The following is a 24820-nucleotide window of genomic DNA, read 5'->3' as shown; positions in this document are numbered from 1 at the left end:
TTAATAGCCACAACTTCTCATTTTCCAATAAAATATTGGGTAATGTTATATGTAGCCCTAAAAGCTACATATAAGCATTAAATACATGTCTTAAAATGGAAACAATTTATGAATTCATGACAAAATTTCACATCATTTGAGGTAATGAATGCTTGATTCTTTATTTATATTTTAAGCTTCTTATACATAGCCCTAAGAGCTATGTATATCATTTTCCTAAAATATTATACATATGAATTAATCTTCATAAAACACACAAAAATGCTTATTGATCTGGGATTATATATTCATATACATAGCTATGATCTTTCAACTAATTTAACATTATTGATATCACTAAACAATGTACAATTAGTCAATTTCCTTTCTAAACAACTATCTAAAACAAATAAGTCATGCATTACTAATCACCTTCGTGTCTCGGAGAGCCCTTTTTCCTTGGTCATATCCCTTACTACAAAATACAAAATATACGTAGTTGAGCAAACTCAAACCAGCCAGAATCCAGTAGTAGTAGTCATAGTGACCTTTATTAATATCGCTAGATACCCAACTCTCCCCAAATTTTGTAGTGACATGATCAACACCACTCATAATCACACTTGCAACCAAGCTTGCAACACCAGCGCCTAGCCCATACAGGTTAGAGGCCATGCTTGACATACTCCTAGGGAACTCCGAGTAGAAGAACTCGATTTGAGCGATTGCAGTAAAAGCTTCGGCCAGTCCGAAGAGACAAACTTGTGGCACTAGCCATAATGCCGACATACGCACCATGGAAGAGGCACCATCGTGATCTCCTCTAGTTGCCATCTCTCGGCGAACACTCTCCACAACTCCGGCCACCACCAAACATATAAATGAGAGTAACAACCCGATTCCCATCCGAGTTTTTACATTTAAACGTACGGGTTTGCCCATGACCTTAGATGCTAAAGGGATTATGATACGGTCGTAGAGGACAAGCCAAAGCATTAAAGTGATTAGAGCAAAGGTACCGAAGGAGCCTGGAGGAATTTCGAAGTTTTGTGTGAAGAGATGTCGGTCCATTGAGATTGCTTGAAGAACTCGAAATGAGCTTGTGTTTGCATTTACACCCAACATAATTCCAGTTGACCATAATGGGATTATGTTGATGATTGATTTGAAGTCTTCAACTTGATCTATCGTACATAGATGCCATGGATCCACAGCCACTCCATCTGGCGTGACATCTTGTGTAGGGTCCTTTACAATACATGCCTTGTTTAGAAACCTATCAAAATATATATAGTCGATGATGAATCATATAGTTTCATGTCATCAAGAACGAAGTTTAACAATTACATAATGAAATTTACGACTAGAATATATCCCAACTATGTTAGGTCTGTTACATTTTAACTATTAGCCAAGACATTCTAAAGGATAGTGTTGTGCATGATATGTTATGATGTTTTGATGATGAAAATTAATATAATATGTTATAGTATGAAAGTATGTAACAGTTGAAACAGATGCATGAGGAAAGGAATTAATAAATGAAGACTTTGAAGAAAAGAAGAATCAAGATTGAAGTCAAGTTTATATGTTCCTTTAGAATAGTTACTTTGTGTAAGAATGTAAAAGGCTTGAATTAGGTGATATACTATGTGCTAAATATAGAAATATAAAATTAGTATAATTATTATTTTCTTAGAGTTAAGAAAATAAATAATTGTATTAATATTATATGTCTATATAAAAAGGAAATTAGTTTATAAAATAAGATAAAAGATTTTCATAAAAAATGTTTTAGAAAAAGAGTTTTATAAAAAACGTGGTTTTAGAAAAATATTTTTACAAACGTGTTTTATGAAAATAATTTTATGAAAACGTGTTTTAGAAAAGAATTTTAGTAAACAACGTAATTTGGTTTTCAAAAAGGATTTGGAAAATATTTTTTGATAAAAACAGAATTTTAGTTGGAAAGAAAATCTAATAAGAAAAAACTTATCTTTTTGGGTTTAAAGATAAAGATAGAAAAAGATAAAGTTTGTTTTTCTAAAAAGAGAGTTTTATCCCTTAAATTAAGGATTAAAAGATAAAGATATTTTTGAAGGATTTTCGTCCAAACCAAGTCCTATAAAAGGGATTCATAATTCACTTTTAGATCTTACGTTTTCAGAGAGAAAAATCGAGATATTAAGAGCTGAAAACTATTTCCTTCGCACAGAGTATAGCACTGTTTAAATCAGATTCAAGTAACGAAATACAAGTGTAATTGTCCTCTAAATTGCTTGACTAAGAAGCACACAATTGAGGGTCGTTTTCTTTCTGTAATTTCACCATTATAGAGAGTGTCAACACTTAGAGTTAAGTGTTGGGAGTCATTACTAGGGTTAGTAGTGAGGGGAATCGTATTGTATCAAGAGTTTGATATTTTAGGATTCAAAGAAATAAAAGAGTTTTGTTTTTGTGGACGTAGATCTCAGAGGTGAGATTGAACCACGTTATATCTTGAGTTTGAGTATTGATTTAATTTAGTTTTAGTTTTAATTTTCGCAAAAACTCAAAACAGAAATTTTCGAGCGTTTCACACAGTGTCTGGCACTGTGCGATAACAAAGTTTTGCGAAAATCGATCAAATTTCGTCACTCAATTCAACCCCCCCTTCTTGAGTGTCACCTTGGGTTCTAACAAGTGGTATCAGAGCAGGCTATTCTCGTAAGACTCACATCTAGAGAATAGAAATCATGAACACGCAAGATGACTATCGTGACAGGTATTCCAAGTGTCCTGTTTTCAACGGGAAGGATTATGGATGGTGGAAGACTAGGATGAGGATCTACATTCAAGGTTCTGATTTTGAATGCTGGAGAATCATAAAGACTGGACCTTTACCTATTCAAGTCAAAGATGCTGAAGGAAAGCTGATCGACAAGGAAGAAGATCAGTACAATTCTGTTGATTATGGAAAAGCCGAAAAGAATTACAAAGCTATGAGTATTCTCCAATCTGGAATTGGATCTGATGAATATTCAAGGATCTCGGCATGCACTACAGCTAAGGAAATCTAGGACACACTGGAATTGGCCCATGAAGGTACAAACGAGGTAAAACAGTCTAGGATAGATTTATTAGTCCAACAATATGAATTGTTCTCAATGAATAAGGACGAATCTATTAAAGATATGTTTACCAGATTCACACTAATAACTAATGAACTAAGATCCTTAGGAAAAATCTACTCTTCTGAAGATTTAGTTAGAAAAGTATTAAAAAGTTTAACTAATAAATGGCTTCCCAAAATAACTGCTATTCAAGAGGCTAAGGATCTAACAAAACTCTCACTAGAACAACTCATTGGTTCTTTAATGACTCATGAACTTGTTTTAGACTCTAAATCAAGTGAACCAAAGAATAAAGGGTTGGCCTTAAAAACTGAAGTAGAAACGGATGATAGTGATAGTGATGAAGAAGTAGCGTTTCTAACTAGAAAGTTTCAAAATTTTTTGAAAAAGAATAGGAGTAACAACTTCAGGAGAAGTGGAAACTCCAAAGGTAAAGGCACTACATCTAACCCTAAGAAAAGTGCTACTAACTCTGGTTGTTTCAAGTGTGGTGAGTATGATCACAGGATTAAAGAATGCCCTCTGTGGGATGAAGAAAAGCCTAAGGAAAAACGAGAGCAGTCGAGGAAAGAGTTCAAGAAAGCCATGATTGCGGCAGTTTGGGGAGATTCGGAGTCTGATGACGATCAGAGCGTGGCACAGTGCCACGAGGCCAAACTGTGTCTGAATGCTGTACAGAAAACACTGAAGACGGCACTGTGCGAGGACGATTCACATCTATGCTTAATGGCTAAAAGTTCGAATCCTCTTGAAGAGGTAGAAGACAGTGAGGTAAGCCTAACTTCTTTAAAACCTTCAATTCATCTTCTTTCAAAAAGTCAACTTGTCACTCTACTTGGTAATGTAATTGATGATTGTCAAAACATGAATGATAATTTTGATATCATGAAAAAGGAAATTAAAAATTTGACCAAGCTAAAGATTGGATTAGAGTTAGAGTATAAGGATTTATTGAAAGAAAATAAAACATTGTTGAAAAGGATTGATGAGCAAGACATTGAGATACAAACACTAAAACACGAAAAAACAATCCTGGCTGATGACATAAAAAATCGGACAGTGCCATCCACTGTTTGTGAAACTGAAAAAACGTGTCTTGAAAAACAGATTGAAACACTAAATAACGAATTGACTGAACTTAAAAATTCAAGACAGGAATCTAGTATTGTTCCTTCAATGCTGCCTAGTGATGCTAATTTAAAAGAAGATCTTGAAAAAGTTAAAAGAGACTTAGAGATTTCTAGAAAAAGAAGTAGTGATCTAAATACCTCAGTCAAATTCTTAGAATCACAACTTTCCATTGCTCGTAAGATGCATGACAAATGGACAAACGGAATGAATGCTTTAAACTACTTAACTAGCACCACAAACAACATGAACAAAACTGGATTAGGATACACTGATCAGCCGCACAGTGCCAGGCTCTGTGTAAGGACCTACGAGAGAGACTTCCGAAAGAGAAAATATGTGGGCCTTCCTGAATATCTAATTTGCAATTTTTGTGGAAACAATGGTCATCTAATTGACGACTGCAACAAGAAGAAAAATCGAATTGCTAAGAATATTAAACATGTTACTCAAATCTGGGTTAGGAAGGACATACTAGACGCTCAACGTAAGAAAAAGGGACCCAAGCAAGTATGGGTTCCTAAAACTAACAAGTGATTCTTGTGCAGGTAAACGTGAGAGGAAGCAACCTATGGTATCTCGACAGTGGTTGCTCAAGACATATGACTGGTGACAAAACACAATTCCTCTCACTAGTAGCCCACAATGGAGGGTGTGTTACATTTGGCGACAACAAAAAGGGAGAGATCATTGGAATAGGCAATGTCGGCAAATCTCTAACACACTCCATCGAGAATGTTATGTTGGTAAATGGACTGAAACACAACTTGTTAAGTATATCACAACTGTGTGATAAAGGTAATGTTGTTGAATTTCAGGCAAATTTGTGCCAAATCTTGAATATGAAAACTAGGGAAGTAATTTGGAAGGTAAAAGATTAAACAATGTCTATATAATCTGTCTAGATACCTTACCTAATGAGAAAATTTCATGCATGAGTGCCCTACAAGATAATCCACTACTTTGGCATAAAAGACTTGGACATGTTAGCTCTAGACTGCTTAACAAATTGAGAAAAATGGATTTAGTAGATGGTTTACCATCCATAAACTTTGATTGGGAAACAATTTGTAATGCATGTGCTAGATGCAAACATGTTCGATCATCTTTTAAGTCAAAGACATTTGTTAGCACCTCTAAACCCTTGGAACTAATTCACATGGATCTTTGTGGCCCAATGCGTGTAAGGAGTAGAGGTGGTAGCAAATATGTGTTGGTACTTGTTGATGATTTCTCTAGATTTGTTTGGACATTATTCATTGGTGGGAAAGATGAAACATTTGATGTTTTTCTTGTTCATATTCGAAAAGTTCAAAATCAAAACAAATTGTAAATTGCTGTCTGTCCGTACTGATCATGGCACTGAGTTTGAAAATACAGATTTCGAAAAATTTTGCAATGACAATGGAATTGATCATAATTTCTCTGCACCAAGAACACCACAACAGAATGGAGTTGTAGAAAGGATGAATCGTACTTTAGAAGACATGTCTCGAACCATGCTTCTATATAGTGGCTTACCTAGAAGTTTTTGGGCCGAGGCAGTAAGTACTGCATGCTATATATATAACAGAACTAAAGTACGATCCATCTTGAATAAAACTCCATATGAACTCATCAAAGGTAGGAAACCAAATATCTCTCACTTAAGATGTTTTGGATGTACTTGTTATGTTCACAACAATGGCAAGGATAATTTGGGTAAGTTTGATCCAAGAAGTGATGAAGCAGTGTTCATTGGTTACTCTCCTCATAGCAAAGCATATAAAGTATACAACAAAAGAACAATGCGTATGGAGGAGAGTGTCCATGTCATATTTGATGAATCTGATAAAAGCTTACAAGATGTGCAGGTAGATGATGACGAAGACTTCTCTATTGGACTGATTAGAGAGTCACGAGAACAAAGCATGATGAGAATCAACCTGAAACAAGTTCTGACGCTCAGAGCATGGCACAGTCTGAAGAACAAATCAACAACTGCGACGAGAATGAAAAAGATACAGAAGAAGTCACTGAAGCTCATGTAGAAGAAGTATTGGAAGAGCCAACAGAAGCTGAAGAAAGACAAAACAAAACACGAGACGCTCAGAGCATGGCACTGAGCCAGCAAAGTAATTTCACTCCGAAGAAGTGGAAACACAAGGATCACATCCTACTGACCTAATACCACGACATATCAAAGGGAGTTCAAACTCGTTCATCTCTTCATAACTTTTGTGCTTTCAATGCTTTTATATCTGAAATTGAACCACTAATTATAAAATTGCATTGACTGACCCTGATTGGATTTTGGCTATGCAGGATGAGTTGAATCAATTCAAAGAAACGAAGTTTGGCATTAGAACCTCGTCCCACTCATCAATCAGTTATTGGAACAAAATGGGTTTTTAGAAACAAATGGATGATAGTGGGATGATTGTTCGAAATAAAGCCAGACTAGTGTGCCAAGGTTTAACCAACAAGAGGGAATTGATTATGAGAGACCTTTGCCCCTGTAGCCCGTTTGAAGCTATTCGAATTTTGATATCCTTTGCAGCTTTTAAAAAATTAAACTTTTTCAAATGGATGTCAAAACTGCATTCTTAAACGGGTACTTAAAGAAACAGTGTATGTTGAACAACCTCCTGGCTTTATTGATCAAAATTTTCCTAAACATGTTTTAACAAGGATAAGGCACTTTACGGTTTAAAGCAAGCTCCTAGAGCTTGGTATGAACGCTTATCTATCTTTTTAATGGAAAATGGCTTTAAACGAGGTTCAGTAGATAGGACATTGTTTCTGAAAAGTAAGGGGGAAGAATTACTAGTTGTTCAAATTTATGTTGATGATATTATTTTTGGGCAACTACAGAATTATTATGTCATTATTTTGCTGAGCTAATGAAAAGTGAATTTGAAATGTCTATGATGGGGGAATTAAGTTTCTTCCTAGGTCTACAAATCAAGCAGCTGGATAATGGCATAATGATACATCAACAGAAATATGTGAAGGAGCTTTTGAAGAAGTATGGTATGGAAGACTCAAAAACTTATCCTACACCTGTACCTACTGCTCTTAAGTTAGATATGGACGACAATGGTAAGAAAGTAGATGAAACAATCTACAGACGTATGATAGGCTCTCTTCTATATTTGACATCAAGTCGACCAGATATTCTGCACAGTGTATGCCTCTGTGCCAGATTTCAGTCCTGCCCAAAGGAATCACACCTCAAAGCTGTAAAACGAATACTTAGATATTTAAGAGGCACTACTAACTTATATCTATGGTATCCTAAAGGAGGAAATTTTGACTTGATTGATTTTTCTGATGCAGATTATGCAGGATTTTTGGTAGATAGAAAGAGTACCTCTGGAACAGCCACCTTTCTAGGTCCTTGCTTAATTTCATGGGCTTCCAAAAAGCAAAATTCCGTGGCTCTCTCCACTGCAGAAGCTGAATATGTTGCCGCCGCTTCTTGTTGTGCACAGGTATTATGGGTAAGACAACAACTTCGAGATTTCGGAGTTATGATTGATAATGTGCCCATTATGTGTGATAATACAAGTGCTATTAACATCTCTAAAAATCCTGTTCAACATTCACGTACTAAGCATATAGAAATAAGATATCATTTCTTACGTGATCATGTAGAAAAAGGTAACATAGCCCTTGAATTTATTTGTACTGAGGACCAAATAGCTGATATTTTCACTAAACCACTTGCTCGTGAAAGATTTGAAAAACTTAGAGTTGCCTTGGGATTGATTTCTGGAACTTAGCTGCTTTATATTTTTCATTGACCTCCTTTACATGTCTCACTAAGCTCGAAAGATTTTACCTAAACAAAGTTAGAAAGGTTCTTATCATAAGTCAAGACTCCTAAAAAGGCTATTGATGCTGTCCTGATAATCTACACCTAAGTTGCCTTATGAAAATTCCCTAAACAATCATATAAGTGTCACCAAACATTTTTTTACAAAATACTGAGATGTTGCTTTGCATAAAATACAAAAACATTATTTTAAAAAGTTTTTCAACATTTTTTCAAAAAAAAAAAAAAAAAAAAAAAATATTAGGCTGCTATATCTCAAGTACTCCCTACCCCAAGCCACATACATGCCTAACCCACAAACACACGCCCAAACCCCTCACCCAAATACACGCCCAGCCCAAACCTCCCCATTCTTAAAACCCGTGTCCTTCCCCCCTTAGCCCAAACACACATAGCCCATTGCCCATAAACCAAATACACCTTCAATTCACCTAACCCTTTCATTTCCCCACATTCTGAAATTCAAACTACTAACACTCTTCAACTTCTCTCACTTACTCCATCTCTCAACCCACTCTCCACCATCAACAATGGTGAAGAGGAAAACCACCCGGCGGACTCCCAAGAAAACCGCCGCCACAGTCACCTCTTCTCCTCCTCCGGCACCAGATCCACCTTCTCCACCTCCCCGTGACCCGACTCCACCGCCTTCTCCACCTCCACGTGACCCGACTCCACCACCTTCTCCACCTCCACGTGACCCGACTCCACCACCCTCTCCACCTCCCCGTGACCCGACTCCTCCACCTTCTCCTCCCCCTAACCCACCTCTCACAAAATCGCCAAAGAAACCTCTCAAAAAACCTCCACCACCTCGGAAAAAAACTCCGGCCAAGAAACCTGCTACCAAGCAAATTCCGGCCAAAAAGAGTACGGCCCAGAAAATCCCACCTAAAAAAACACCGGCGACGACGAAGGGAAAGAAATTGGTCAAGAACCCGGTTTCGAACTCGGCTAACACCACGGCGCACACGGCTTCTCCGACCTCTCCGCCGTCGCCTTCCGCTGCTACCTCCACCGGCGCCGGTCCATCTCGCAAAAGAAAACCATCCGGTAAGCCGAGTTCTTCTCACCCTCCTTCGAAAAAGACAAAAACACAAGTTCTGCATTCTTCAACTTCGGTTAAGATTTTGTCCGGTCGAGTTTTTCCGAAGCTATGGCTTAAAAATTCTGGTGTTAAGTTTTTGTCTGATGCATTAAAAAATCAAGGTTGGTTGAATTTGTTGGATTATACTGATGGCATCTATATTGATGAGGTTACTCAATTTTATGAGAATTTGGTTGTTAGTGAAAATCTTGTTCTCACTACTACTGTGAATGATATTGGGATCACCTTATCGGTGGAGGAATTGGCCCAGTTACTAGGAGTTCCTCATAGTGGTTTTTCGGATTATTCAACTCAGTCCTGGCCTTTTGTTCCTGATGTGAACAATGCTACGATTAGTCGCACTATATCTGACCGCCCTCTTTCTCATGCACAAATCTTTTCTGCTTCTATGCTTCCTGCAAAATTCAAGTTGATTCGTAGCCTGATTACAAAGACCCTTCTTCCCCGTATAGAAAACCGTGGAGATTGTTTGATTATGGACCAAGTGTTAATCTGGTTGTTATCTCATGGACATCCCATAAACCTTCCTCACCTGATGATCTCACATATGGGTCATTTGTCCTCTTCTTCTCCCTATTATCCATATGGGATGTGGCTTACTAGAGTGTTTAAAGCATTTGATGTGTTGCTCCCTACTTCTAAGGGCGTTCCTTGTACTGACACTATGAGCGATGGGATGCTCAGTAGAATGGAGCTGTGTGTCATGGGTAAAGAGTTACTGAAAAAAGATTTTGTGGGGTTTCAACAGAAAGAGGCTTGTGCGGGTTGTCTAAAGATGAGTGAGGAGATGCGGGTGCTAAAACAACAACAGCAGCAGACATTGGCTCGTCTGCGAGCTATTGAGACTATTGCAGCACAGCGGCACTGTCAACTTCTCTCTGCTGTCCTTCTTAAACCATCCCCACCCTGATCCTAACTGTACTATGATATTGGCTAGTCTTGTCTTTTTGCTAAAACTTGTCTGTTTTCAATCGGTTTTTAGTTTGTTGTGATACTTTTTGATATATTTTGGATGATCATGAGGATTGTGAATTGGTGATGATTGTAGCACCAGCATCACTAGCTAGCTTAGTAGAGCTATTGACTATTTTGGAATGTTCTAACTACGTGCATGGTTTTTTTTCTTCTCGTACTTTTTGAGGATGCCAAAAGGGGGAAAACGATCTATATAATATTATGCTTTTATAACAGTAAGATATTTCATTGCTACTTTGAGAATCGAATATAAAAATGAGCATGTGGAAACACGTGGGATTTGAAAGCTATTAATCCAATGTATGGATAGGTTGTAAAGGGTAAATGAAAACAATAAAATATGCATCATACTTTGAGGGGGAATAACAGAGAATATCATATGCATACTTGAGGGGGAACAAGTCATTATCTAACAATATTATATTCATAGTTTTCATCATCAAAAAGGGGGAATTTTGTGCATATATGTTATGATGTTTGATGATGAAAATTAATATAATATGTTATAGTATGAAAGTATGTAACAGTTGAAACAGATGCATGAGAAAGGAATTAATAAATGAAGACTTTGAAGAAAAGAAGAATCAAGATTGAAGTCAAGTTTATATGTTCCTTTAGAATAGTTACTTTGTGTAAAATGTAAAGGCTTGAATTAGGTGATATACTATGTGCTAAATATAGAAATATAAAATTAGTATAATTATTATTTTCTTAGAGTTAAGAAAATAAATAATTGTATTAATATTATATGTCTATATAAAAAGGAAATTAGTTTATAAAATAAGATAAAAGATTTTCATAAAAAATGTTTTAGAAAAAGAGTTTTATAAAAAACGTGGTTTTAGAAAAATATTTTTACAAACGTGTTTAATAAAATAATTTTATGAAAACGGTTTTAGAAAAGAATTTTAGTAAACAACGTAATTTGGTTTTCAAAAAGGATTTGGAAAATATTTTTTGATAAAAACAGAATTTTAGTTGAAAAGAAAATCTAATAAAAAAACTTATCTTTTTGAGTTAAAGATAAAGATAGAAAAAGATAAAGTCGTTTTTCTAAAAAGAGAGTTTTATCCCTTAAATTAAGGATTAAAAGATAAAGATATTTTTGAAGGATTTTCGTCCAAACCAAGTCCTATAAAAGGGATTCATAATTCACTTTTAGATCTCACGTTTTCAGAGAGAAAAATCGGAGATATTAAGAGCTGAAAACTATTTCCTTCGCACAGAGTATAGCACTGTTTAAGTCAGATTCAAGTAACGAAAATACAAGTGTAATTGTCCTCTAAATTGCTTGACTAAGAAGCACACAATTGAGGGTCGTTTTCTTTCTGTAATTTCACCATTATAGAGAGTGTCAACACTTAGAGTTAAGTGTTGGGAGTCATTACTAGGGTTAGTAGTGAGGGGAATCGTATTGTATCAAGAGTTTGATATTTTAGGATTCAAAGAAATAAAAGAGTTTTTGTTTCTTGTGGACGTAGATCTCAGAGGTGAGATTGAACCACGTTATATCTTGAGTTTGAGTATTGATTTAATTTAGTTTTAGTTTTAATTTTCGCAAAAACTCAAAACAGAAATTTTCGAGCGTTTCACACAGTGTCTAGCACTGTGCGATAACAAAAGTTTTGCGAAAATCGATCAAATTTCGTCACTCAATTCAACCCCCCCTTCTTGAGTGTCACCTTGGGTTCTAACAGATAGTAATCATGATGTAGATTAAATCTCGTCTACATCAATGACCTTATAACTCTCTATGCACCATAAAATATACTTTTCTTCTATTCGACCTGATATCATGAGGATCATACTTTTATTAGTTCTCACTTGAGTATTGAAATTATTAGTGACTTAGATCTATCTATATACAAAATGTGGGACACAGTTGATTGTGAATTTTAAAAATATTTCACTCACTGGGAGATTTTGAAAGCACTCTATAGTTTTATCCTTGGTAATTAGGGATGGCAACGGGCCGGATCTGGATCGGTTCTTAGTGGTACCATATACGGATCCGTTTTTGAGCCTAAACCCAGATCCGGACCGAATCCTACGGATCTCAAAAGGTAATACCCAGATCCGGGTCCACTAGATCCACGGTTCGGCGGGTCTGGATCTGGATCTGACTGTTTCCCCAAAAATTTGTACAAACAATTGCCAATATGTTATCACTAAATGATATAATTATTATAACATTCAGCAAACTACAATATAGCAGTCCCATCAAAATATTAAATTCAATCTTGTATGAGAATGAGATAAACAGTAGCCTTAAGTTACTAATTAAAATATTCAATCTATAAAAAACGGATTCACGGGTCGAGTCTGGATCCTCTCCATAAGATCCAGATCCGTATTTTTTGTGTGGGATCTGGATCCGACCCAAATCCGCTGGATCCAAAATGCTAAGATCCGGATCCTTCAAAACGGATCTGGATCCACGAATCTGGGACGGGTCCCAGATCCATTGCCATCTCTATTGGTAATTCTAAAGAGAGATCAAGTTGTGAAATAGGGTAATTCGGAAAATTGTAAAGCATATATTTACAATAAATAATTTCAAAAAACAAATGAAGTTAAGAAAGTAAATAAGCAAGTCATTGAATATTACCTTAGTTTCTCACTTGGAAATTCCAATGTTGATCCTTTCACAACATGATAAACCCTATCCATATTCAACTGGCTTGAAAAATCATAATGCCTATTTCTCCAAGAAGCAACAATGACTTGAGCAAACTGAGTAAGCAAGCTAGCCTTAGGAGGCTTCACGTTAACATAAAACGAAGAAGCCGAGAAGAAAGATATAGTAGAAAGTAACATAAGCAAGACCGGAACTCCGAACCCTACTCGCCACCCTGCATGATCTTGTATATACACAACACACGTAAGAGCGAAGAGAACGGCAAACGACACCGAAAAATAGTACCAATTGAAGAAGCTCTCCAAAACTCCAACACAACTCGGTTTTGCATTTTCGTCTTCGTTGTGTGTTAGTTGATCTGCTCCAAAGGCTAAGGTGGATGACCTAATGCCACCAGTGCCAATTGACATTAGACCAAGTGAGGAGAAAAGAAGAATGAGCTGAAATGGTGTTGGAGAAGTGGTTGTGTTAGTGGCTGTTGTGAATGGCCTTGCTCCTGGGATTATAGTTGTTGACCATAAGAGCATCATCCCCTGTATAAAATGAGTAGTTAGGGTAATCAATCTTGAATGTTATCTAATTAATTATCTATTGCAGATGTCGTTTGACCTTCGATTAATAAAATTTCTCTTTAAAAAAAAAGTGATCATATAGTTTTACCGTAATTCTACTGCAATCTTACAAGACTTATCATTAAGGCTCCATTTGGTAGGGCGTAAAACGTTTTCTCGGAAAACTGTTTTCCTATATTTTCAGTTTTACATTGTTTAATTGACAAAAGAGTGTAAAACCATTTTCCCTTGGAATAAAACTACTCTCCCAGTGATGGAAAACCATTTTCCTTTCAAAATGAAGGGGAAACTATTTTCCTTATCTCTCTTGTACACTCCTCTCACTACCTCCTTACTTTCCCTTTCATTTTCCTTCATTCATCATTTTTCTTACATCGAACCAAACAACGGAAAACTAATTTTGGAATTGTGTTTTTCATTGTAAATTATTTTCCATGAAAATCATTTTACACTGAAAATGTTTTACGCTCTACCAAACGGAGCCTAAGTAAGAAGCATAAAATCATTTGATTTTTGAAGGAGACAAAAGAAAATTAGAAAATAAACATGACATAGAGTTTATTAGATCATTTCTTTGAGAGAAGGGTATCCTATTTTTTTCTCTCGTGTAAGTAAAATAAAGAAAAATAAACGAGAGTGAACTTAAATTATAAACATAGTAATTACCATGAAACTAAAAATGGAGCCCAATGCGATCATCCAGAAGCGGCCCACATAAGAATCAGCCAGAAAGGCGCCCAAAATAGGGGTGAAGTTGGTAGCAGCAGACCACAAGAAAATAATGTTGGACCCAGTTGTCATTTTCAAGCCATAATTTCCCATCAAATAAACTATCATATTGGGCTCCAGCCCATAAAATGCAGCTCTCTCAAATCCCTCATTTGCTGCAGTATCAATAAAAACATTATTATAGTCAAATATAAATAAAGAAAATATTTGTCAGATTTACCTTACAATACTTAGTTTTTTTGAAAGACGACCTTTTAAGAAAAAAAAAATAGCATTAAACTATAACGTGTGAATTTTTTTTGCAAGATACTACCTTATTCAAGATTTCGATCTTTATCGCTCTTTTTTTTAAATCAATTGGCCATAGTTAAGACCAATCTTTTATCACTCTTTGACATCAACCAACTTATGATACACAAGTTCTTTCCCCTTTTTGTTTTTTGTTTTTTGTTTTTTTTAGAAGATACCTCATAAGATTAATTACTTACAAAGAAAATGTTATTCATTTAATTTATCAAGCATCACCTTATACCGGATTTTTTTTCAATCAACTAATTTTTTTCCCATATAATCGAATCATTAAATAATACTCCCTCTAGCTTTTTATTTAATTTATCTGTTTCCCTCTTTGGATTGACATTTACTAATATACCCACTTTATTTTTCTGCTTTTGAATATTTTATATTATTGTCTTTCTTTCTTACTTTATTTCTCTTGGCCTACAATATTAACTTCAATGCAATATACAATAAATTAACATTTTCTCTTACCTTCTATGACCTACATCCACATACCTATTTTTCTTAAAGCTCTCCACAAAATTAGAATAGGCAATCTAATTTAACATGGAATTAGTTCTCCTAATAAGCTCAAAGCATCTTACTCTCATTCAACACTATCCTTAAACATCTCGTACCAACCTAATCGTCCCTTCTCCTCCTTTCTTTATTTCCTTTTGAATTTCAAACTGCAGCAGGCTTTAAAAAATCACAAGATAGTCTTACTAAATAGAGTAAGCTACTCACTAAATAAATTAAATTAGTCACTATATGGATTAAGAAATATGATTACCGAATAGATTAAATCGATCACTAAATATACTAAACTAGTCATTGTATTCAAAATGATGGTCTGATCTATTCTTAATATTGCCCTTGAACCTTGGCTTAATTTTTAAACTAAAAGTAAACCGTGTCTTACAATACCAATAGACAATTATGTGCTTAAAAAATAAGTAAGCTAAAAATAATTAATAAAAACTGGAAATAGTAGTCAGCTATTCTAATATGAGTTGCGGATTAGTGGCGGAAGTAACTTTTAAAGAAAAATCTAGTTGTTCCAAAGTCTATGACCTATACATCTTTTTTTTTAATCTCACAGTTATGTCATGTTTCCGTATCTTTACCATACTTCTAGCAACATATTTTACACAGCTTTAGTGGAGAACATGCTTGGTTAGGTTAACTTTGATTTCCAACACGAAAGTTTCACTTTCATATTTCCATTTCAAAGGGAGTTGTAAAGTTTGCGGAAAGTGTGTGGGGGTAACTGGTTACTATATTTCTGGCTCGAATATGTCACTTTTAACAGCATGTTCGGTTGACATTATATTCATTTTCTAAAAAAAGTCTCATGTCAAATAAGTGTCGTAGTATGTCTCAATTAATAATTAGCAATTAAATAAATTAATTGAGCTAAAAGATCGGTTTGAGATGAAACCCTCAAAACTTACCATCTATATAAATATATTAAAAGAGTTAACTACCCAATAAGGACCTAAACTATGGGAATTTTTTCTAACAAGGACCTAAATAATTTTTTTGATCTACTAAGGACCTCAAATTAACCATGGTTACATTTTCCATCCAATAGGTTACATTTTCCATCCAATTCTATTAACTTTTTTATTTTTGGTTAAAAAAATTGAAAAGGCCCCACCAACTCAATTATTCTTTATCGCTCTCCATCTTCCTCATAATTTGACGTTAACTCTTTTTCATAAAACTATGAGTATTTTTGTCAAATTGGTACTTTAAGATACATTCTTTGATCATATGATCATTTTTAAAAAAATCACCACATGTGTTTATTTTTAAAGATTTCCTTTAATCATATGAGTATTTCTTAAAATTTCGGCTACATATAAGATGTAGAAATTTATTAAAAACAAATATACCGTAGTAATTTCTTTGAAATACTCGTATGGTAAGTTCTTAACATATGTTGGCGTCCATCTTTAATCATACTAGATTGCAATACATGTTCTTATTGTTCTTTATATTTCTGTATTTTTTTTCTTTTACCCCTCATTTTTTGCCCTTTATCCTGCTTTTGTGAATAGTTGTGGCATGAATTCATTAACTACTAACCCGAGACTTTTTATTAGTGTCCGAGAGAGAAAAGAGAAAAAAGGTAAAGAATTGAGAGAGATATAATTATCGATTCTTTAGAGTTCTTCTGAGACAATTACTCTAAGAATATATAAGATGTAAATAGAGGTGAATATATAACATTAGCTAAAGGGCTTATATGGTCAATGAAGATTTATTAAATACTTATAAGTAGTCCAAATTTTAAGAAATACTCATATGATTAAAGAAAATCTTTGAAAATACACACATGTGATAATTTTTTAAAATATGTTCATGTGATCAAATAATGTATCTTAAAGTACCAATTTGATAAAAATACTCATAGTTTTATGGAAAAAAAAGTTAAAATCAAATTAAGAGGAATATGGAAAGAGATAAACAATTATTGAGTTGGTGGGGCCATTTCAATTTTTTAAAGCAAAAAGAAAACAAAGTTAATAATGTTGGATGAAAAATGTAACCATAGTAGATAAAAAAAATTGTTGAGGTCCTTGTTGGAAAAAACTCATACTTTAGGTCCTTACTAGGTAGTTAACTCTATATTAAAAGGCGTGTGAAAACAAGAAACTGTGTTACGTGGCGCTCTCCCTAGGGAGTTTTTGTTCATGTAATTCATGTACAATAAAAATTAAGAAATTGCATAATATAAGATTTGATTCCAAGACCTCAAATACATATACTAAAGTTTTAACCACTAGGCTAAGTTGTATCTAGTGTTATTATCATAAAGTAGTATATTGATAAATGAAATTTTTTCTTACCCGGAACATAGCCCGGGCCTAATAACTAGTTATAAGATATCAAAAATTGAGAAATTTTTCAAATTAACTGGTCATAGTTAAGATCGATAGTGTTAATTATTTAATTTTTCCTATATTTTTAATGTCCTCACTTAAGACTTCAAATTGGTATAGGGTGGTAACTGGTGATATTATAATTTTAGAACCATAAATAGTTGGAGATTACAGATATTCATAATTACAAACATTAACATGTATCTTTCTTCACAAACTTACCTAAAAATTTAATGTCATTACACCATTTTTCACAAAGTTACATAATAAATGGACGGTAAAAAAAAATTAGGATGCAGATATAAACAAAAATTACTTTTTACTATGAAATATCCGCCGGTAGACATGTATTTCTTGATAAATAGCAAGTCCAAGATTGCAAATATTAACTAATTTATCTTGCAAATTTTCTGTTATATCTACAAAGCGCTTTATGAGCTCGGAATGCACATTATTTTTTCTGATAGAGTAACACTTAAATAATTTAATGTCCATGAATTTTTTATTTTTTTTTGACATCGTGAAAATGTGCAAAAGGAACTTACCCTACATTTACCCTATTCATACGATAATTGCTTGCTAACTCGTGGGCATGTTGGACATGAGCCCTACTTACTTTCATGTCCATGAGTTATTACCTCTAAAAGCATCTACCACTATGAAAAAGTAGGTCATGGTAGAAAATATTTACCCCCATAATGAACAAGCACCAAAATATCATTGTGACCAACCAAGAAATTGGTGATATTGTGACCAAAAAAGATGTCATGAGAAAAATGATCCCACGTAAGTAATGGAAAATTGTATAACAAATGTATTCGCCAAATTTAAATGGCTATATTTTAAAACATACACGTATGAAAAGTAAAAAAATACCAACGATTATATTTTTTTGAAATCTATAAAATGATATTTATTTTGCCAAATCTTTAAATACTTTAATAAAAAATATTATTTAAGTAAAAAAAATAGGAGGAATTCTTTCTTTATGTCATGAGTGGATTTTGTAAATTTGCTCATGACATATAATATTTTATTGGATAATGAGAGAGAAAGTTGTAGAGAGATTAGGGAGATGAACATTTTTGTACTCATGGTGGTGGATGCTCAACCAATTCTCTTAAAAATTGTAGAAAGTTTTCTCTTTTGTCTAAGAAAAGATGGAAATCATTTTCTAAGTGGATTGGACCCTGTTATTTTGGACTTATTTTCAGTTAGTTCATCTACTCTTTTCATTTCAGTTTTTCTCAGTTCAATTCAGTTTCGTTCCGTTCAATTTCGTTCTGTTCAATTTAGTTTCTCTCAATCCAAAAGAACGGAGTCATAGTCTCTAAACATCACCACTTCACCTATGGAAATTACAGTGGAAATTTGAAGTTTAGAGAGTGAGAAAAGGAGTGGGAATAGGTGATTAGGATTTACCTAGGAATAGAATATATTACTCCCTCCATCTACGTACTCTTAAAGCTCTCATCTGCTTTATCAATGTATTACATTTACTATATGTCAATAATTATTAGTAATATACCCTCTCCTTTTCCTAAAGGTTTTCATACTTTTCGTTCAAATTTGTTTCAATATATTTTCCTACTACTACTTTTTTTTTTTGAAAAGATACTATTACTTTATTGTGGAATAAAGATATGATTAGTATATATATATATTATCTTAGAAAAATATTATGTTATTAGGATCTATACTAATATATTAAAAGGCGTGCGTAACAACGTCGATGCGCCACGTGGCACCCTCCTCCTGCTACCAGTATTTCGCCACGTGTCTATTAACCAATAAAGTCAAGTGGTCATTATTTTAAAAATAAATATGCTGAAGCTTGGGCTCGAACCCCTGACCTTATATACGGGTTTTCAAAGAATCACCATCTCATCTAACTTCTTTTAGTGATCTATGTTTCCACAGTTAATGTTATTAAACATATCCCTTGCATCCTTAAAAATAAATAAATTTGCATGTTCATTAAAATTAATTATGTATGCATGAAACTATTTGAAAAGCAGTGTTGACCACCACAGTACTACCCCTAGGGAGTTTTAGTTCATGTAATCTATGTATAATAAAAAAAATTAGAAATTGTGTAGTATAGGGTTTGATCCCGAGACCTCAAGTACATATACTAAAGTCTTAACCACTAGGCTAAGTTGTGTTTATTGTTATTATCATAAAGTATTATATTAATAAATGAAATTTTTTCTTACCCGGAGCATAGCCCGGGCCTAATAACTAGTTTATTTCCAAAACCTGCTTGGTTATTACTAAGAAGTCGTAAACTAAAGATAGTTTGTTGATAAGAGTCAGTTTGAAAACTGAATTTATCAATATTCAACATATACCTCATATATATTAATTGGGGGTATATATATTTTAGAAGGGGACCAAACTACGGATTAATTATTACTCCATTGTTTTTTGCTTGCGTGGTGATAAAAACAATTATGGAATAAACAACAAAATTTCCAGTCAAATCCTCCAACCTCCGTCCCTCTTTGTCTCCTCTTAAATGAAAATTTTGGTTTTGTTTTCTTCTACTAAAATGGATCATTAAGTCTAGGGCGTACATATCCTTTGGTCCATGCAAGATAATGATATTACATGGTTGAAAATACGCCTATAATACGTGGTGCATGTTGCAAAATCTTATTTAGTAGTTACGAGATGTATATAACTGGGAAAAAAAATTTAAGTTAGGTCTAATTGGTTGGAGTAGTTAACTTTAGAGGCTTTTTTTTAGGTAGAAAGAGCCATAAATAGTAAATTATGTGGACAAAATTCGATTTGATATTCTGAATACCATCTTCCAATACTTTAACCAACTAAACTAATTAACATCCACTCGAAGCTACTCATTCTAACTTTGAAAATTTCAAAATAAAGAGACATTCTAACAAACTATATACTGGGGTAGGATAGGATGGGATGTTCCATATATCTTCCCTAGCAAGTCTCTATATCATCACATTATACAAAATCAACCAGAATTGACATGTGTAACTCTCTTATTAAAATATTTCCTGTTAAATAATTTGTAATAAAAAATTTCGGAAAAAAAATATTAAAAAGAAATTATCTTCTTTTTTAGCAAGAAATCTTAAATAATTTTTTAAAATTATATTCTATAATCTAATTTAGCTAAGATAATAGATTAATCATGAAGATTTAATTGCAATATTACAATTCTAATTCATAAAACAACATAGCTCCGGCAACATGTGTACATATAAAATAAAAAACTCTTTTTTTATATTAAATTTGATATTTATATTCAAAATGAGTTCATAGTAGGACCAAATGTAGCTTTCATAATAACTTTTTTCCCCATCTATTTGATCGTGAGGATCCACTAACTCCAAATTTCAAATTTCAATGATCCGCTATTAGACACAAAAAATAGTCCTATACCATTACTAAGATTTCATTTTCAGAGAACTCCTTGAGAGCACTTCAAAGCTCAGACGCAGGGGACGAATTTACAAATACTTATTTCAATATATTAACCGGTTATTAAACCCGGACTATGTCCCGAATAAAAAAAAATCATTTTTTAATATTATACATTAAAATGATAACACTAAATACAACTTGGTTTGATAGTTAAAACTTCAGTGTATAAACTTAAGGTCACGGGTTCAAAATCTATATTACGCAATCTCTAAGTTTTTTATTGTACATGGATTACATGAACTAAAACTTCCTACAGAGAACACCACGACCCACGTGACACATTCCTGATTTAGAAACACCTTTTAATATATTTATATAGATGTTAACTCTACTAAGAGTGAGAAATCATTCCTTAAAATATAAAAACTAAAAAACACTCTAATTTTGAGATAAATTATTAATATACATAAATCTTTCTCGCAAACATTTCGCGAAAGTATATGAAATTCAAAAATTATTAAAAAAGACGGTTTAATTTTAATATAAAAATACACTTAGTCACTAAATGGATTAAATTAATCACAGAAAGAAATTAACCTAGTCACCATTGCGAAAATTCTCTTTTCAATATTGGACCTACCATTGCCTAATTTTAATTTAAAAGTAGGTGGTCTCTCACAAGACAAACTCTATGAAATTAAACCCAAATCCATTAATACGTTCCAAGTCCTAAATTGTATGACATTATTCTTTAAAAGATACTCCCTCTCTCTTCTTCTTCCTACTTGAAATCTCAACACTATTTACAATTAAAGAGAATTTTTTAGGCTTTTTTCATGTATAAGAAAAGAATATAATCATTTAGAGGCTTGTTTGATTCGTTCAATAATTATTTTTCAATATTCAATCATTATAATATATATAAAAGATATTTAAGATCAAATAATTACATTATAAATACACACAATTATAATAAGAAGAAAAAAGACAAAATAAATATATATGAAAGATATTTAAGATCAAATAATTGCAACATAAATACATACAATTATAATAAGAAGAAAAAAGACAAAGGGAGTACTTATATGCACTGTATGATGCTAATATAGTAAAGTAATATTAAACTAACTTGAGAAGCATACAAGCCAAATCATCGGTGATATAATAATAACAGTTAATACTTGTAGAATTGATTCATCATACAACTGATTTTTAGAACTTTCTCTTTTAATATATTTTGTTTTTTTAATGATTTTAAATGAGTAAAAAATAAACTCTATATACCATGCTTATATAGTACATCCAGTGTATGATAAATGCAAAGATAATATCCTACAAAACTTAGAAAAAATATTACTCCCTCCGTCTCAAACTCCGTCTCAAAATATAGTTCTCATTTTATTTTACACAGTTTCCAAGACGTATCTTTGATCTATGATATCCTTCTATTTTTTATGAGTAAAAAAATATAAAAAGTTGATATTACGAATTCACATATTAAGACAAATTTAACAAGATCCTTCATGAATATGTTTTTTTATACATTAGTAAGAATATTTGGTCAAAATTTTTAAAATTTAACTCCCGAAATAGAAATGGGAGCTATATTTTGAGACGGATGGAGTATTATTTTTCTACTTATAGTTATGCAAAAAGAAAGAAAAAAGGTTCTTGGAAGACTTACCTAAAATGAAAGGCAAGGTTCTGAGACCACCAACTTGATGTTTTGAGGGATGTTTATCTAAGAGACTTTCTTTCATCCCATTTTCTTGATCAATATCTTCTGAATTCTCCATGAATAATTGAGTTGATATGATCTTTGAAGTAGTGTGCACTAACTAATTATGTATGTTTCATTAGTAGTTAGTTACACAATACACAATATATATATAGAGAGGAGAGACAAAAAGAAAGAGAGAGAAATGTTGGGAAGAAAGTAATGGGAAGAAGTGAAGTCGTGAAGAAGTGGAGTGTGATATTTCATAGAGAAAGTAAAGTAGCGGTTGCGCAAGGCAAGGTGCGCAAACTGAAGACTACAAGACACATTAGCTTAGTTTTATAGGACCAACGTCATTCTCCAAACTTCTCCTCCAAAATTGCCAAACTTAAAACTACTTTATCGGTGAAAATTCTGCCAATTTTTGTATGCTCCCACCTAAAAATGGAGAAACTCTACTGTTATAGAGTTTGTATGTATCTACCGACAAATATTTTACTTATGTACAATATAAGTTTTTCCAATGTAAAAGAGGCACAAAGGGTGTGATTATATAGGGCGTGTTATGTAAAAGTAATTGTTGTATGTAATATTTTTTATAGATTCGATATTGTATTATTTATTATCATATTTTTTAGGTTTAATCAAATTTAACTAAATTTATTATTATTATTATTATTATTATCATTATTATTATTATTATTATTATTATTATTATTATTATTATTATTATTATTATTATTATTATTATTATTAGTTCAGCTCAATTTGGTTCAATCTTAAAAAACAGGCCATAATACATAATACAATATCCAGTCTATAAAATATCGCATATAATAATAATTTTTGCATAATACACCCTATCATCATCGTCATTATTATTATCATTATTCGAGTTGAAATTGTAATGAGATAAGCTGAAATGAGTTGAACTGGACTAAACTAAATTGTCAAATTACTAGTAGAGATTAAAGGTGATTTGTAATTATCATGATTGGTTAGTTTTAGTTGATTTATTTTCTCTTATATGTTTATCGATTTATATTGATATTGATTTTTAGATGTTTAGAGCTTATTCATATGAATTTTAAAAAATTATGTAATATAAGTTGTTCAAATATAAACTTATTATTAACTAATGATGTTTCCAAGCTTAATTAAAGCGAACAATATTTCTCCTCAATCATGCCAAAAAAAGAATTAAATCTTAAACTCTATTCTCTCTCACCTGCTTGTTTATCTCATAATAATACTTGTATTAAGTAGGGGATTCCATCAATACTCTTGTCGATAGTAAGCCCTTTGAACTTGTTTCATGCTTTCATGTGTGTTGTTTTCCTCAATTCCTCGTCATGGTAGTACGTATGATTTCTTTTGCTATTTTAAAATTTTGATAGAGTTTATCTTATAAAAAATCGCTTACTTTTAAATTTAAATTAAGTAATGATAAGTTCAATATTAAAAAGAAAATTAGTTCAGTATATAATAATTAAGTTGATTTCTTTAGGTAACTAGTTTAATTCATTTAATAACTAAGTCTACTTTTATATTAAAATTAGACCGTTTATTTTAATAATTTTTGTAAAAGTTTAAAGTACGCACGATATTCAGCTTTGAATAGATCAATAGTTTTAGTACTTAGTACAATAGTACCCCCCATAGACAATCAATCATGCAGCACTTGTCATGCAGTCCAACTATCCACCTGATTCCACCATTCATCTCTTGCACTCCATCCTGTACAAATCTCTTTTCGCGATTTCATCAAATTATTAATTAAAACGAATAAACTTTTTAATTTCATAATTAGATTTAAAGATCATAATCAGATCATAAATTTTATCCTTAGCAAATGTTCCATATTCTTGGAAATCGTTAGGGATGATGAAGATAGACACGTAGCTAACGGTGAAAAAGCTTCGTGGCAAATTGCTACTAAATTTTTTGCCCTCGAAAAGGGGAGCAATAACTTGTTCCAGAATCAAGATTCCTAAATCCTACCTCCATAGACCATATATTCAATATTCATCTATTTATAGTGCTGAGTTGGTGACCGATTGGAGAAAAACAATGTCGAGTGGTGTATTAATTTGATAGAGATAACGGGGTTGTTTGAAAATCGACCGTTTTGGTTGGCTTTTGGCTGGTTTAGTTGGCTTGTTTGATTGGATGGAATCATTGACTATATGTACTGACTTTTTAAGTTGGTTGTTTAAGCCAACGGTTTGCAAAAGTGTTTGGCAAAATTAATTGTAGCTGTTTGCGGTGTATTAGAGAGTTTGTGGGCCAATAAGCCAAAAGTCAATCCGAAAAGCTGCTCCATACAGTTTTTCATTTTGGCTTCTAAGCCAACTTTTTAGGCAACCAAAAAGCCAATAACCAAATTTTTTTTTGGTTGTTTGACCAAATTGAAAAGCCAAAAGCCAATGAAATAGCCATTTACCAAACATGGCCGTAACATTTAATTCAATTTTGATG

At 32.9% G+C, this 24820-nt stretch overlaps 1 protein-coding gene across 1 annotated transcript; it reads right to left on the bottom strand.

The window, feature by feature from the left end:
- Positions 1–237: 237 nt before the first annotated feature.
- Positions 238–22867, bottom strand: LOC104886105 (protein NRT1/ PTR FAMILY 1.2). Its single transcript, XM_048639767.1, has 4 exons — positions 22310–22867; positions 13997–14214; positions 12729–13291; positions 238–1255 (listed from the first exon to the last, which is right to left on the bottom strand). The coding sequence occupies exons 1-4, from the start codon at positions 22419–22421 to the stop codon at positions 394–396; spliced, it is 1755 nt and encodes a 584-aa protein (XP_048495724.1). The 5' UTR covers positions 22422–22867; the 3' UTR covers positions 238–393.
- Positions 22868–24820: the final 1953 nt, after the last annotated feature.

This window comes from Beta vulgaris, chromosome 2 (genome assembly GCF_026745355.1).
Source record: "Beta vulgaris subsp. vulgaris cultivar EL10 chromosome 2, EL10.2, whole genome shotgun sequence".
Taxonomy (NCBI): domain Eukaryota; kingdom Viridiplantae; phylum Streptophyta; class Magnoliopsida; order Caryophyllales; family Amaranthaceae; genus Beta; species Beta vulgaris.
This window is presented reverse-complemented; position numbering and strand designations above follow the sequence as displayed.

Excerpts from the sequence above, each read along its gene's own strand:
- LOC104886105 (XM_048639767.1), bottom strand. The coding sequence starts at position 22,421 with ATGGAGAATTCAGAAGATATTGATCAAGAAAATGGGATGAAAGAAAGT. Across the intron at positions 13,292-13,996 it reads GCTCCATTTTTAGTTTCATG|GGGATGATGCTCTTATGGTC; the intron begins GTAATTACTATG and ends CATTTTATACAG. Across the intron at positions 1,256-12,728 it reads TTTCCAAGTGAGAAACTAAG|GTTTCTAAACAAGGCATGTA; the intron begins GTAATATTCAAT and ends ATATTTTGATAG.